The sequence below is a fragment of the Ranitomeya variabilis genome, chromosome 2 (assembly GCF_051348905.1).
Source record: "Ranitomeya variabilis isolate aRanVar5 chromosome 2, aRanVar5.hap1, whole genome shotgun sequence".
Lineage (NCBI taxonomy): Eukaryota > Metazoa > Chordata > Amphibia > Anura > Dendrobatidae > Ranitomeya > Ranitomeya variabilis.
Window position 1 is genome coordinate 1,013,846,786 of NC_135233.1, and position 17,279 is coordinate 1,013,864,064.

The following is a 17,279-nucleotide window of genomic DNA, read 5'->3' on the forward strand; positions in this document are numbered from 1 at the left end:
TGAATAGTTAGGGAGGAAGGGGGCTCATTCTGTTAGTCTATGACCACCCAAGAGATTGAGAGGTTCATTGCAGTGTGAAGTCTAGTAATGACCACCATGGCTGCCCTATTAGTTCTCTTATAGACTCAGACAGAAACTGTGTCTAATAGGATGCTTGAAAGGTTGTGCTGACTTACTTAATACACTGCGTTAAAAAAAGAGGCATGGTTCACATAAAGCACATTGTGGACTATGCTTGGATAGTGCATTTAGATTTGAGATAGTATAGACACAATAAATGGGAGAAATGAGTTGTCAATTCAGATTCAATTTCTAATTTTTAAAGAGCATTTGGAAAGGGAGAGAAGTTAGGTAGTTGGCTAATATGGGTAATTGTACCATTTTTAATGTCTAGAAGTTTTAGTACCGTATTTTCCGGCGTACAAGACGACTTTTTAACCCCTGAAAATCTTCTTAAAAGTCGGGGGTCGTCTTGTACGCCGGGAATCGCCTTGTACGCCGGGTGTATATGGTGGGTGGGGGGGGGAGTGATCCTGATGACGACGAGGGGGCGTCTCACAGAAAAGTGAGTATCCCCCATTACCTTATCATAGCGCTGCAGCGTGGGGTCTCTGTGCTGGGAGCGGCGGCGGCTGCTGTGCTGTGGCGGCTCCTCTTCTGCAGTGTGGGGCCTGTGGGGCGGTGGCGGCGGCGGCGTATCTTCATGCAGTCGGGGCTCCTCCGGCATCTCAGCCTGGAAGCCCCGCCGGCAACTCCATCGGTACAATGCGCTGGCCTCCGGGAAAATGGCCGCTGCTTAGATTCAGATCTCGTTGAGATCTGAATCTGAGCATGCGCAGCCCCCAGCGGCCGGGCCACCGCATCGCACCTATTGAGCTGCCTCCGGGAAAATGGCCACTGCTCAGATTCAGATCTCGTCTCCCGAGATCTCGGGACGAGATCTGAATCTGAGCAGCGGCCATTTTCCCGGAGGCCACCTGACCGCATTGTACCCATGGAGTTGCCGGCGGGGCTTCCAGTCTTTGAGATGCCGGAGGAGCCCCGACTGTATGAAGATACGCCGCCGCCACCGCCCCACAGCACCAGAGGCCCCACACTGCAGAAGAGGAGCCGCCACAGCACAGCACAGCACAGCACAGCAGCCGCCGCTCCCAGCACAGAGACCCCACGCTGCAGCGCTATGATAAGGTAATGGGGGATACTCACTTTCCTGTGAGACGCCCCCTCGTCCTCATCAGGATCACTCCCCCCCCCCCAAAAGGCACATATTCACCGGCCCTATAAGACGACATAGGGTGTATAAGAAGACCCCCGACTTTTAAGAAGATTTTATTTTTTAACTGGTAAAGTTGGGGGGTCGTCTTATACGCCCAGTCGTCTTATCCGCCGGAAAATACGGTAAATACTTTGGGATACTTTGTGAAATAATCCAGATTACAGATAAGTTGCTTTACTGTTCAGAATTGCATCATAGGTGGAGGGGCAGTACTGTTGGTAGAGACGTTCCACCAGCGTGTTAGTCCTAGGGACCATTGTTTCTTTTTCATCATTCATGTAGTTCCATAGATGAAGTGCAAATGAGTTTTTGAAGGTTGGCAATTTGCTCCATACTTCAAAATATCTTTTCCAAGATGGATATAAGATAGGATAGAATCTTTCAGGATGAAAGTAAGAGACATTTGCACACTTTGTGTGATCTATATAAATAAACTTGGGAACACCACAATGCTTCTTCACAACACGAGTAAAAACTCCAGGTCCTTGATGTCCCCATTTGCTTCCTCTATAATTCTGTACAAAGTTTTCCATAAATTCCCATGTCAGTGTGTGATATGAAGAAAGCCCAAAAACACTACTGCTGGTAGTCGAAAATGTTTCAGCAGCTAGAAAATTGTCTTCAGGAATTGGTCGAATAGAAATGACATCAGTATCCATGTAAATGCCTCCATATTTCCACATCAGTGCAAATCTGCAGGCGTCCGATTTAACATGAGTCCAGTAGACTTCTCTATGGGGGTTCACCTTTAAAAAATAAAAATAATAATAGTAAAGAATGGAAAAATAATGTAATTTTGTATGCATTTTCACAATGATAATACTGATTCTGATCCATTTTTACTACTACGCAACATGAGTCTCCAGTTCAGTACAAATATGATAACACCAAATTTCAAATTTTTTTTTTATTACTTCAGTAGCTTACATTTTTTAATGTTTAAGAAAAAAAATGTGGTTCATGCTGCCATTTTTCAACACCAATTTTGAACAATTTTTTTGAGTGTTTTCTTGCAATGAAATGTACCCAAAAACATGGAACACCCTATGGGTGAGCAATATGATACATTAGTAACAAGTTTTTGGAGTGTTACATACCAACAAAATGTACTCCAGATGAGTGAATAGTCTACAGGTGAGCATGGTAATACCAATACATTTTTAAATAAGGCTAGGTTCACATTGCGTTAGGGCAATCCGTTTAGCGCTAGCGCTAGCGGATTGCGCTAACGCAATGTATTTTTATGGATCGCGTTTGGGGGTCGCGTTATCGTCCCCGCTCTCGCAGATCCCCGATCTGCGAGAGCGGGGAACGGACCTCGGGCGCACCGCGGACGCTGCAAGCAGCGTCCGAGGCGCGTCACAGAAGAACGGCACATCACTAGCGCGAGCCAAAAAAGGCACGCGCTAGTGATGCGCTGCTGGCGAAATTAACATTGCTGTCAATGGGTGCGCTAACGGACCCGTTGCACGGCGTTAATTGCGACATTTTCGCTGTGCAACGCTGTCCGTTAGCGATCACCCATTAACGCAATGTGAACCTAGCCTAAGTTTTTGGATGACTTATAAAACACTAAAATCTGCCAAAGAACATGTAAAAGTCTATGGGCGAGCAATATAATATCAAGACATATTGTAAATAATTTTGGGAGGATTATATACAAACAAAATGTACTCCAGACCATGGAATAATCTGTGAATGAGCAATCTAATACCAGTAAAATTTGGAACAATTTTTTTTACGCTTATATAACAACGAAATTCACCCAGCAAAATTCAATACCCTATGGATGAGCAATATAATACCAGTAAATTTTGCAGAAGTTTTTTGAGGGTTATTTACCAAGGAAATGTACCAAGCACACATAATACTCTATGGTTGAGAATTGTAACTCAGCAAAATTTTTAAACATTATTTTTAGAGTTATATTTCACAAATATTTTTCCTTGAACATGGAAGAGTGTATGGGCTAGAAATGTTAAGAAACAAGCAACATTTTCAAATGCTTTTTTCTAATGTTACATATAATGAGTAATCTAAATCTGAATTATTTTTCTATGCTTTTTGTAAGTTTTAAATACTGCAGTAATACAGCAATAACCTTTTTAAACTGTCTGGATAAGTCACTGAATCCATAAAATAAATGTGAATGAAAACATTTTGAAAATGTCGTTGATGTACTTATACAGTCATAAAGGCTTTTCGGAAAGTACAAAGCTGGACAGAAATTTTGAGGATGATCATCCATAGACCCATGAAGAGCAACAACTTGAAGGCCTCATTAAAATATTGAATATTACAAACACTTTATGTGCTACTGTCATCTAGTGGTGTGAATGTGTGTGCTAATCCAGGCTTTGTTAATTTTTATGAGAGTGAGTCTAGTTGCATTGTCTGTTGGCTGGCGAAAGCGCCTGCCTGCTATGTCTCCGCTAGCAGCACAGAAAACCAGCTAAAAAAAAAACACTAGCAGCAGGGCAGCATGACACCTCCAAGGCATAGAAAGACAGCTCATGCCAGGTGTCCAGCTTGCTGGTTTGGTTGACCAGTTATTGCTAGACCTCCTTTAAAAACTTTTCCCTCCTTGTCAAAAATGCCAGTTCATCAGGCCATGGGTGCTGGGCTTTGTCATGAAATTGGCCCACGCTTTTGACAGTGTACCCCTGATATTCCTGTGTTTCTCCCTGGCCTCTTCTCTTTGGTTTAACAAGGAAGCTTTTTTAGAATATTTTCCACACTGTTCTTCTGATAGAGCACCATTTTTGAAGACCTCTCCACCTCAGGAAGAACAGATGAAGAAGTGGTGTACTGTCCTTCCCTGCAAGGTGGGACAGGAACCTATGTGTCATGGATGCGCGTGTTTCTTGTACTCCAGCAACAGGCATAGTCATAAAGGCCCCGTGTCCTCAGCATCTCCCTGCACCATCATCAGCACTTCTACTTCCCCATCCCTTAATGCATGCCTTAATCATTTTGTAATTGCTAGGTCACTTTTATAGATTACAGAAACATTCACAGGCCACGTAATACTGTATGTTTGAGAAATGGAAGCCTACAAATTTTTTAAAAGCTTTTTAGCAGTTTTAGAGAGCATAGAAATTTACTCCATACTACGAAATAGTGTATGGCTAAGAAATGTAGCCTAGGAAAATGTTTCAATGATTTTTGGATGTGTTATATAACACAAAAAAGGACCTCAAAGCTTGTAATACTTGATGGATCAAAATATATTCAATTTTTTTTAGCCCTCAGAAAAAAAACTGCAGCTATATATTTTCAAAATTTTCTCAAAATATCTGTTTTTTTTTCACAAAAAATGCAAGTTATATCAAATAAATTTACCACTATCATGAAGTACAATATGTCACAAGGGACAGCGGTCAGAATTGTAAAAATTGGCCAGGTCATTAACATGCAAACCACCCTCAGGGTTAAAGGGGTTAAAAAACATATGTATTGTGATGTAGTACATGATAGGAAAACATGTGGTGCAATCACATGGTATGTATAGTGGTACAAAACAAAATATTGTTTTATTAAATCACATGACTTTTGTATAAAGCTATATATCGTGTCCAAAACATATATGGTGATTAGTGTTGAGCATTCCGATACCGCAAGTATCGGGTATCGGCCGATACTTGCGGGTATCGGAATTCCGATACCGAGATCCGATACTTTTGTGGTATCGGGTATCGGTATCGAAACAACATTAATGTGTAAAATAAAGAATTAAAATAAAAAATATTGCTATACTCACCTCTCCGACGCAGCCTGGACTTCACCGAGGGAACCGGCAGCGTTCTTTGCTTAAAATGCGCGCTTTTTCTTCCTTCCGTGACGTCACGGCTTCTGATTGGTCGCGTGCCGCCCATGTGGCCGCGACGCAACCAATCACAGCAAGCCGTGACGTAATTTTCAGGTCCTTCTAGGCATTCAGTATTTTAAAATTATGTTCCGGCTTTGTGATTGGTCGCGTATCATTGAGCCACTCTGGGGAGATCTCAAGCCCGCAGTTCATGCTAGACAGCCCAGGAATTTACAGGAACTGGGGGCTTTTTGTCAAGAAGAGTGGGCAGCTTTACCATCTGAGAAAATAAAGAACCTCGTTCACAACTATCATAAAAGACTTCAAGCTGGCATTAATGTTAAGGGGGCAATACACGGCATTAAGAAATGGGGTATGTGAACTTTTGAACATGGTCATTTGGATGTTTTGGGTTGTCATTATGATTTAAATAGAGAAAACACAGTAGTTTGACATTAAATGGCTTCACTCAACCACTAACAATGAGTGGAGAAAAAGTTTTGGTGTTATCATTCATATTCTCTGAAAAAGGCCAAGAAAGCAATAATAATAATAATTCTGCCATGGTATGTAAACTTTTGAGCACAAAAAAATGTTTCATATGAACTTTTGTATAGGCTTTCACATAGTCAAAAAATGTTGAGGGGTATATCTTTCTTCACTTCAAATAGACTTTTCCAATTCAGGAAAACACAATATACGGTTTGCGTATTTTAATATCTACAGTCTAGTAGTTTATGACATCATGGATTTATTTTACTTTTTACATTTCCTTTTGTCACTTTTTACATCACTGTTGGTATAGGTGGTTTAAGTAATTCTAGAGAATAATATATTTGGTGTGTATTTGACGAATACAAGTTATTAAAACAGTATGGCACTAATTTGTATAAATATTTTTGCTCATGGGTTTCACTTTATTTGTAATAGTTGCATATGGTAAAATGATGTATGAGTACAGTATAAATTGACTATGAATCCATTATAGTTGATGGGTTGCTGCTAGTGATGAGCTAGTATGCCTGTTTGTTGGGAAATCCCCACATGTATTCAAGCTGTCTAGCAGTTGCAAATGATGCAGCTGCGTCGACATAAACTAAATCTCCGAGCACAAAAATTGAAAGAAATGGATGGCACTCACCGGTTAAAAAAAACTTCTTTATTCCAATACTTTAAAACATCGGCGTCGGGAGGATGGGAGCAGGAGTGGAATGGACGAAAGCCGTTTTGCGCTGCAGTGGAGCTTCTACTGGTCACACAGGTGAGTGAGACTGACATCACCTCTTAACAGAGGGAGGCAGCTAAACCCCACCCCCGGTGCTTGAACACATGTGCAGCAGCTATACATAACAATTAACATGCATTTAGAAAACAAATGAAAACGATAAAAAACACAATAAAACCGGCTTATTACAGGAAAATGGACATAGCCAATCTTCCATTCAAACCAGCGTATTCTTGCGCTCGAGTGCACATAATCCATATGGCCTTTCTTTTTATTAGAAGCTTATGCAGATCTCCTCCTAGCACTGGAAGAGACACCCTTTCTAAGCCAGCAAAAGAAAGCACCTCTGGGTTTCCTCCATGGAATTCCCTGACATGTTTGATCAAACGTGGAACCCCCTTGCCTGAACCAATCGAGTTGTATTGCTCTCTGGACCTCACATAGAGGGGGCGAATGGTCTTACCAATAGAAGGACTTACAGCAACATAAAACCACATAAACCACATGGGTCGTTTTGCACGTGATGAAATCTTTAACAGTATGAGAGACTTCTCCAATGTGCAGTGTTTAACTTACATCATGGTAGTTACAAAAAGGACAATGTCCACACTTAAAATTACCACGAGGAACACTTTTACTTAACCAATTGCTTTGTTGCTTCACCATCCGATTTTTTACTATTATGTCACCCAGAGGGGTACTGCATCTACTAGAAATATTAGGACCCCTTGCTGCCACCTCCGCAATATCTTTATCAGGTTCTAGAATGTGCCAGTTCCTGCGAATAGCAGACCGTATGATACCATCCATAGGGCCGAATTTAAAACAAAAAACAAATCTCTTATCGCGTTTGTGAACAGAACTACAATTATTGTCTCTTGCCTGATTAACCCTATTGTTAGCCTCATTCAAAAGTTCATTGGGATAACCCCTACAGTGAAACCTGTCACACAACTCTTCTGCCTGCTGAGTGCAGCTCTCCTGAGTATTATTAATCCTCTATAATCTTAATAATTGGCTATAAGGGAGGGAGCGTTTTACATGAGCCGGATGGAAACTATCAAAATGTAGGACAGAATTCATAGCAGACAGTTTTCGAAACACTCTAGTACAGATCGCACCATCCACAACGTTAATTTGTATGTCTAAAAAATCCAAATAAAGGCCTCCATATCTCGATGTGAACGACATATTCATTTGATTAGACTCATTGAGATACTGGACAAAATCATCAAATGATTCACGAGGCCCGTCCCATATCATGAAAATGTCATTCACATAGCGAACATAAAGTCTCATGTGCCTCAAAAAATTATTTCCCATATTGTACACACAATCCTCCTCCAACAAAGCCAGAAAAAGGTTCGCAAAAGTGCACGCCCCCGAAGTTCCCATCGCGGTCCCAGTGCATTGCAAAAACCAGGTATCCATAAATTTGAACGCATTGTGTTTTAATATGAATTCCATGCCCTCACACACAAAGTTGACAAAACCATCACTGCTTTTTAATGACCCCACTGGTTACACTTTCTATTTGATTGGTGGTACTATTTAAATATTAATCAGGCAAGAGACAATAATTGTAGTTCTGTTCACAAACGCAATAGGAGATTTGTTTTTTGTTTTAAATTCGGCCCTATGGATGGTATCATACGGTCTGCTATTCGCAGGAACTGGCACATTCTAGAACACGATAAAGATATTGTAGAGGTGGCAGCAAGGGGTCCCATTATTTCTAATAGACGCAGTAGCCCTCTGGGTCACATAATAGTAAAAAAACAGATGGTGAAGCAATAAAGCAATTGGTTAAGTAAAAGTGTTCCTCATGGTAATTTTAAGTGTGGACATTGTCCTTTTTGTAATTACCACGATGTAAGTCAAACACTGCACATTGGAGGTGAGTCTCATACTGTCAAAGATTTCATCACGTGCAAAACGACCCATGTGGTTTATGTGGTTTTATGTTGCTGTAAGTCCTTCTATATTGGTAAGACCATTCGCCCCCTCTATGTGAGGTTCAGAGAGCAATACAAGTCGATTGGTTCAGGCAAGGGGGTTCCACGTTTGATCAAACATGTTAGGGAATTCCATGGAGGAAACCCAGAGGAGCTTTCTTTTGCTGGCCTTGAAAGGGTGTTTCTTCCAGTGCTAGGAGGAGATCTGCATAAGCTTCTACTAAAAAGAGAGGCCATATGGATTATGCGTACTTGAGCGCAAGAATACGCTCGTTTGAATGAGAGATTGGCTATGTCCATTTTCCTGTAATAAGCCGGTTTTATTGTGTTTTTGTATTGTTTTCATTTGTTTTCTAAATGCATTTTGTTATGTATAGCTGCTGCACATGTGTCCAAGCATCGGGGTTGGGGTTTAGCTGCCTCCGTCTGTTAAAGGGTGATGTCAGTCTCACTCACCCGTGTGACCAGTACAAGCGCCACTGCAGCACGAAATGGCTGTCATCCATTCCACTCCTGCTCCCATCGCTGATGTTTTAAAGTATTGGAATAAAGAAGTTTTTTATTAACCGGTGAGTGCCATCCATTTCTTTCAATTTTTGTATTTATTGTGGCTATTTTCTTTGGAGTGGCAACCCGGCTCACGGAGCACTTACTGCTGTATGCATGCTTACAGCATCAGTTCATGTAATTACCTGTGCACTGAGTGGGCTTCCCCGCTGTGCGGATTAACACTTTGTTGGAACTAAATCTCCGAGCACGCCAAAATACTTGGAGACCACCCGAGCATGCTCGGAGAAACTCGAGTAATGAGCATACTTGCTAATCACTAGTTGCTGCTATTTTCATAAAATCTTTGTTTCTATAAGAGTGACATAATAGCTGGCTTGTCAAGGTAAGGAGGCTTATTCGCCGTGCAATGCTCCTCTGGGAAATTAAATATGCAAATTGCCTCTTCTGAGAAAAAGATGACTTAAACTCTATAGCGCCACCTGTTGGAAGTAGCGATCCTACAAGTCACAATCAACCCTTTAACGAGTTATGCAATATGACTTAGGATAAAAGCCAAATCAGTATCTCAATTCGCAGACATGGTGTTTCGGGTTGTTGCGGCCCCGGTGCCTGCGCTGTAAGTTCGAAGGGCAAAGCAAACTGCACATGCTCGAAAAAAACTTACAGCGGAGGCCCTGGGGCCTGCAGCAGAACACACGGGTGACTGCTGCGTGTTGTCTTCCTCAAAGTGGTCGCTGTTGTGACTGCTGCTCCAACCGCGGAAGGTCGTCTGGGAAGCGAGGGATGCACTGCGGTGGTCACTGACAAGGCGGTAAATCCGGGAGCCCCAGTGGGACGTGAAGGCAGAGGAGGTGGAGCCCGGTGCGCAGAGTATTGAGTGACAGCTGTGAGGCGTTTCTGTCCGGGGAAAAGACATGCCCCAAGTCTATTTCAAGGTATCAGGGACAAATTATAAAAGCGATTATTTCAGTGTTTGCAGGGACCCGAACTAAAAGAGTCACCTTGACAGAATGCAGCATTAGTGCTGCACAAGGTGGTTCTTTTAGTTAAAACCGCCTGGGGGGGGGGGGTGACAGGTTCCCTTTAATGAATGAGCCAATTTTTACAATTCTGACCACTGTCATTTTATGAGGTTATAACTCTGGAACGCTTTAACGGATCAGGCTATTTCTGAGAATTTTTTTTCGCAACATATTGTACTTCATGCTAGTGGTAACATTTCTTCAATATTACTTGCTAGGGTTGAGCGAAACGGGTCGGCCATTTTCAGAAGTCGCCGACTTTTGGCAAAGTCGGGTTTCATGAAACCCGACCCGACCCCTGTGTGGGGTTGGCCATGAGGTCGGTGATCTTCTGAATCTGGTATCGGAATTCCGATACCGAGTTCCGATATGTTTGCGATATCGGGAATTGGTATCGGAATCCATATTTAAGTGTTAAATAAAGAACCAAAATAAAAAATATTGATATACTCACCATCAGACGCGCCCTGGTACTAACCGGCAGCCTTCCTTCCTAAGAATGAGCGCGTGAAGGACCTTAGATGACGTCGCGGCTTGTGATTGGTCGCGTGACCGCCCATGTGACCGCTCGCGACCAATCACAAGCCTCGATGTCACCGCAGGTCATTTACGCCCTCTCCTTCAGACCCTGGGAACCATAGTATCCCATTGCACTGCATTGGGTTTCGTGTTTCGGCCGACCCCGACTTTTTTATAGGATCGGCCGATTTCACTCAACCCGACTTTTGAGAAAGTCAGGTTTCGTGAAACCCGACCCGATCCTATAAAAATAAAAGTCGCTCAACCCTATTACTTGCGATTATTTATGAAAAAATGGAAATATGGTGAAAATTTTTAAAATCTTGGAATTTTCAAAATTTGAATTTTTATGACCTTAAATAAGAGAGATATGTCACACAAAAATAGTTCATAAATAACATTTCCCACATGTCTACTTTACATCAGCACAATTTTGGAAACAAATTTTTATTTTGTTAGGAAGTTATAAGGGTTAAAACGTGACCAGCGATTTCTCATTTTTACAACAAAATTTACAAAACCATTTTTTTTAGGGACCATCTCACATTTAAAGTCACTTTGAGGGGTGTACATGACAGAAAATACCCAAACTTGACACCATTCTAAAAACTACACCCCTCAAGGTGCTCAAAAACAAATTCAAGAAGTTTATTAACCCTTTACATGCTTCACAGGAACTGAAACAATGTGGAAGGAAAAAATGAACATCTAACTTTCTTTTTGCAAACATTTTACTTCAGAACCAATTTTTTTATTTTCACAAGTGTAAAAAGAGAAAATGAACCACAAAATTTGTTGTGCAATTTCTCCTGAATATGTCACTGTTTGGGCACACTTCGGGCCTCGGGAAGGGAAATAATGATGTTTTAAAATGCAGACTTTGATGGAATGGTCTGCGGGTGTCATGTTGCATTTGCAGAGCTCCTGATATATCTAAACAGTAGAACCCCCCCCACAAGTAACCCCATTTTGGAAACTAGACCCCCCCAAAGAGCTTATCTAGATGTGTGGTGAGCACTATGAACCCCCAACTGCTTCACAGAAGTTTATAATGTAGAGCCATGAAAATAAAAAATCATATTTTTTTCCACAAAAAATATTTTTCACCCCAAAATTTTTACTTTCACAAGGGTAACAGGAGAAATTGGACCACAAAATGTATTGTGTAATTTATCCTGAGTATGCTGATACCCCATATGTGTGGGGGACCACTGTTTGGGTGCATGGCAGAGCTCAGAAGGAAAGGAGCGCTGTTTTGGAATGCAGACTTTGATAGAATGGTCTGCGGGCGTTATGTTGCGTTTGCAGAGCCGCTGATGTGCCTATACAGTAGAAACCTCCCACAAGTGACCCTATTTTGGAAACTAGACCCCCCAAGGAACTTATTTAGATGTGTGGTGACCACTCTGAATGCCCAAGTGCTTCACAGAGGTTTATAATGCAGAGTAGTAAAAAAAATAAAAATAATATTTTTTTCACAAAAATGATTTTTTTTAGCCCCCAATTTTTTATTTTTCCCAAGGGTAACAGGAGAAATTGGACCCCAAGAGTTGTTGTCCAACTGTTCCTGAGTATGCTGATACCCTATGTGTGGGGGGACTACTGTTTGGGCACACATCGGGGCTCGGAAGCGAATTAGTGACGTTTTAAAATGCAGACTTTAATGGAATGGTCTGCGGGTGTCATGTTGCATTTTCAGAGCCCTTGATGTACCTAAACAGTAGAAACCCCCCATAAGTGACCCCATTTTAGAAACTAGATCCTTCAAGGAACTTATCTAGATTTGAGGTGAGCACTTTGTGCTCCCAAGTGCTTCACAGAAGTTTGACGCAGATCCGTGAAAATAAAAAATCATTTTTTTTTCCACAAAAATGATTTTTTTAGCCCCCATTTTTTTTTATTTCTGCAAGGGTAACAGGAGAAACTGGACCCCAAACGTTGTTGTCCAATTAGTTCTAAGAACGCTGATGCCCCATATGGGGGGTAAACCACTGTTTGGGCGCACGGCAGAGCTCAGAAGGGAGGGAGCACCAATTGACTTTTTGAGTGCAAAATTGGCTGTTGCGTTTGGAGACCCCCTGATGTACCTAAACAGTGGAAACACCCCAATTCTAACTCCAGCCCTAACTGCAACACACCCTTAACCCTAACCCCAACCCGATCCATAATCCTAATCACAACCCTAACCCCAAAACACCCCTAACCCTAAAACCAACACTAATCAAAACCCTAAGCCCAACACACCCCTAATCCTAATCTCAAACCTAACCCTAATACCAACCCTAATCCCAATACACCCCTAACCCTAATGCCAACCCTAACCCTAATCCAAACCCTAATCCCAACCCTAGCCCTAATCCCTACTATAACCCTAACTTTAGCCCCAACCCAAGCCCAACTTTAGCCAGAACCCTAACCCTAACTTTAGCCAGAACCCTAACCCTAACTTTAGCCCCAACCATAACCCTAGCCCTAACCCTAATCCCAACTTTAGCCCAACTCAGTTTAGCCTAACTGTAGCCCTAATTGGAAAATGGAAATACATACTTTTTTCATTTTATTATATTTTCCTAACTAAGGGGGTGAAAAAGGGAGGAGGGGGTATTTACTATTTTTTTTATTTTGATCACTGTGATAGGATCTATCACAGTGACCAAAATGAAACAAGAGGAAGAATCTTCCTCTGCCGGCCGGCAGATTACAGCGGGCGCACAGCGCATGCGCCCGCCATTTTCTTACTGGAGGAAGAAGTCAGCGACCAGGAGGGGAAGCAGGAGGATCCAGGGACACCAGTAAGTATAACAGGGTCCCCGATCGATCCCCTATTTCTTTTCTCTTTTTTGCTTTCGCTGGTAAACTGTTAATACCGGCAATCGCAAAACAGGGGTCGGTAAAAACCGACCTTGATTATGTTCTTTGGGGTCTCGGCTACCCCCGGCAGCCGAGACCACAAGTACTGCTGGATGCCGGCCGGTGGGCGCACTGCGCGAGCCATTTTCCTCTAGTCGCCTTCCACAACGGCATATGTGGAAATAATGATGGGGAACAGGAAATATGGAGAGGTTAAAAGGCCCTCCCTTCTCCCACTTGCCAGTGTCTTTCCTGTTCCCCATGGGACAGAGAGAGGTTCCGTGTGCTGTGGTGGCCAGTGACTACAGTACCTTTCTAGGCTTTGCCTCTCCTGCCGGGCAGCATGTGGTCGCGTCTCACCTCCCCCTTATGCTGCTCCCATCATTCCGTGCTGTGGTGTCCTCGGGACCTCTTCCTGGCCTCCCCGCACCTCCTCGAGGGGAAAGCATGCCAGCAATCCTGACCGGAGTCCTCCCTGAGCTCTCCGGTCTCCTCTCCCTCCACGTGCTCAGCCGGCGTCCAGGAGGTGATCACGCGCATCATTTCTGGGTCTTTGCATTATGCAGCACTTCCGCCGGCGGCGCCTCGTACAGGACGCTGTTCCTCTACTCTCAGACCAAGGAGGGGGAGTAGGGAACCCGATGGTGGCTGAGGTGCAGGGGCCTGCTACTTTTAGTATAAAACCTGCCTGAAGACGCCACAGGTAAGACTGTCCTTCAGTGTGGAAGGCAATATCTGCCCTGCGCCTGCAGAGCCCAGCACTGCCCCTGCCACAGTAAGTGTTGTAGGGGTGGGGGTCTTTAGATAGATAACCAAGGGGGTCTCTTTTTTCTGACACTGCTCTCCCTCTCATTCCAGGGAAACAAGTCTGCCCCTAAAGCTTCTATAAAAAAGTGCACCATCTGCAATATTAAAAGGCCCTCATTATGGCATAAAAAACTCTGCCAATCATGTACTGACAAAATAGTCAGAGCAGAGAAACCCTCCCTCTTAGAAGAGATCCGCTCACTAGTTAAGCAAGAGGTGCAGTCTTCCATGGCGGCTTTTACCCCTCCACCCCCTCCACCACCTTCTCCAGGGAAGAAAAGGAAGATTCAGGTTGAGTCAGAGTCAGACCTCTCCTATGCTTCGTCCTCTTGTAGACGGGAGGAACCCATGTCACCCATAGCCTCTGAAACCAGGAAATATCTCTTTTCTTCGGATTGGATTGAGGATCTAGTATCTGCAGTACGCACCACTATGGGGCTAGAGGAAGAGTCAGAACCCCAGTCCATTCAGGACCAGATGTTTGGCGGGATAACCAAGGGGAAACGTGTAGGATTCCCAGTACACTCTAATATACTCTACATGATTTCTCAAGAATGGGAACTGCTGGAAAAATGCCTCAGCATTCCCTCTGAGATGAAGCACAGTTTCCCCATATAAGGTGATTCTGTCAAATGGGACATTCCCAAAGTCGACTCACAGGTGGCGAGAGTTGCAAAAAGAACCGCACTTCCATTTGAAGATTCTTCACAGCTGAAGGATCCGATGGACAGGAAAATAGAAAGTATCTTGAAAAAGTCCTGGGACACTTCTACAGTAGCCTTAAAAGCTAATATTGCTTCAACCTATGTTGCTAGAGCCCTCTCCAACTGGTTAGGGGAGCTAGAGTCCCATATATCCCAGGGTACCTCTAGAGGTGAACTGTTGGACTCTCTACCCAGCCTTCTTAGGGCTACTGGGTTTTTGGTGGATGCCTCCATGGAAGCCATGAGTTGCCGCTAGGTCACTTGCACAAACTAATTTGGCTAGGAGAGCCCTCTGGCCCTGTGATCTGGTGACATCACCTCCAAAGCCAAATTATGTTCCATACCCTTTAAAGGAGGCTATGTCTTTGGGCCTTCTCTAGATGAGATCTTGGAAAAGGCCACAGACAAGGAAAAAGCTCTTCCAGAACAAAAACCCCCTAAGAAAAGTTTTTTTCATCCCTCACAGCCCCAAGCCTCTCAGAGAGGAAAAGGCAAGACCGGGAGGTGGAGCTATCCAAAAGGTGAAGGAAAGAATATCCTTATCCTCCAACAACAGCAGTCCCAACAGGAGAAGCGGTGACTCTGACCTAGTGGGGAGGAGACTCTCAAAATTGTTTCCTCAATGTCATCAAAGAGGGCCTGTTAATAGAGTTAATTTCCTCCCCTCCACGGGGTCTGAAGGATACCTCCCTTCCCTCCCTAAGAGACCGAACAGCATTGCTAGTAGGTCTCAGAGACCTGACAAGATCAAATGTAATATCTCAAGTTCCAGAATCGGAGAGGAGTCTGGGACATTACTCCCGACTATTTCTGGTACCCAAGCCTTCAGGCGAGTCTCGTATCATTATAACTTTGAAGGCACTCAACCGACATGTAAAATACCGCAGATTCAAAATGGAATCGGTAAAATCTGCCATTCCTTTAAGGTCCTCACTCCTTCATGTCGACCATCGACTTAAAGGACGCATACTTTCATATTCCAATTCAACCGAGACACCGGAAATATCTCAGGTTTGCGGTACAAGGGAAACAACTAATAGAACATTATTATCATTTCAATGTCCTTCCATTTGGAATCTCCTTAGCGCCAAGAGTCTTCTCCAAGATAATGGCGGAAGTAGTGTCCTTCATCCCGAACCAAGGCATCTGTATAGTGTCTTACCTGGATGACTTGCTGATAGTGGCCCGCACCATGACGATCCTAGAGTCTCACGTATCAAAGACTCTTGACGTTCTAACATCCCTAGGGAGGGTCCTGAACCTGAAAAAATCCCAGCTACAGCCCTCCAAATCTAGGAAATTCCTGGGGGTTCTCCTGGACTCTGCAAAACAAATGTCTTTTCTTCCAGAGGACCACCGTCTAACCTTAATAACAAAGGTCAAGGAATTCAGAGATATGAGGTCTCTTACGCTCAGGGAAGGCATGTCGCTCCTGAGTTCCATGACAGCCTGCATCCAATCAGTACCCTGGGCTCAGGCCCACTCCAGAGTCCTTCAAGCTCATATTCTAGAGAACTGGAATGGCCATCCCAGCTATTTAAACAAAAGGCTATACATGCCGGGTCGAGTCAGAGCCTCCCTGGCTTGGTGGATAAATCTAAAAAATCTTCACAAAGGTGTCAGCTGGACCCAAGTCCCGCTAACTACAAGTATATCAGATGCCAGCAAGAGGGGCTGGGGAGCCATGATAAACAACATTCCGTTCCAAGGACTCTGGGACCAGGCAACGAGCAGGAAGTCATTCAACTTCAGAGAACTAAAAGCTATGGAGGAGGCCCTCCTAGCAGCAACTCAGCTTATCACAGGGCAACATGTTCGAGTATATTCGGACAATATGACTGCGGTTGCTCATATCAGACATCAGGGCAGTACAAAGTTCGACAACTTAAAAAGTGTCTCCACCCGAATATGCTCCTGGGCAAAGAAATACCTACTGTCACTGACAGCGGTCCACTTGAAAGGCTCTTCCAACAACCTGGTGGACTATCTAAGTCGCCAAGATATACAGCAGGGAGAATGGAGCCTGAACAGTCAGAGCTTCAAAATACTGGTAGACAGGTGGGGTCTGCCGGAAATCGACCTTTTCGCATCTCGTCAGAACATGTAGGTCAAAGCCTTCTTCTCCCTAAACACCCGGGGACAACTCCAGAGGAGTAGATGCTCTAACCTAGAAGTGGAATTTTCACCTAGCCTATGCGTTTCCACCAATTCTGATTTTGGCAAAGGTTTTACTGGAAAATCCAAGAAGAACAAACCCCAACTATATTAGTATCCCTGTTGTGGCCAAAAAAGGAGTTGGTACAACCTGATTATCGATCTACAGGTAGACGGCCCGGTCCAGTTGCCAGTAGAAAATGACATTCTCTTACAAGGACCCTTTCATCACCTGGATCCCCAGAGATGGAATCTAGCGGCATGGTTACTGAAGCCCAGGTGCTGAGAGCCAAAGGGCTATCGGACCCAGTAGTTGCTACACTTCAAAGATCCAGAAAACCAGTAACCAACACTATCTACAATAAGGTCTGGAAGAAATTTTCATCTTTCTGCCTCCCTAATCTACCAGATCCCATTAGTCCAAATTTGTCGCAAATCCTAGATTTTTT

The 17,279-nt window shown here is 43.6% G+C and overlaps 1 protein-coding gene across 1 annotated transcript in view; it reads right to left on the bottom strand.

Moving 5' to 3' along the window:
* Positions 1–1,434: 1,434 nt before the first annotated feature.
* LOC143808530 (alpha-1,4-N-acetylglucosaminyltransferase-like) overlaps positions 1,435–17,279 on the bottom strand; it is a 155,679-nt gene continuing 139,834 nt past the window's right edge. The window contains exon 3 of the mRNA XM_077291292.1: positions 1,435–2,022. Coding sequence (XP_077147407.1) covers positions 1,435–2,022 — 588 coding nt within the window. The remainder of the gene's footprint in view (positions 2,023–17,279) is intronic.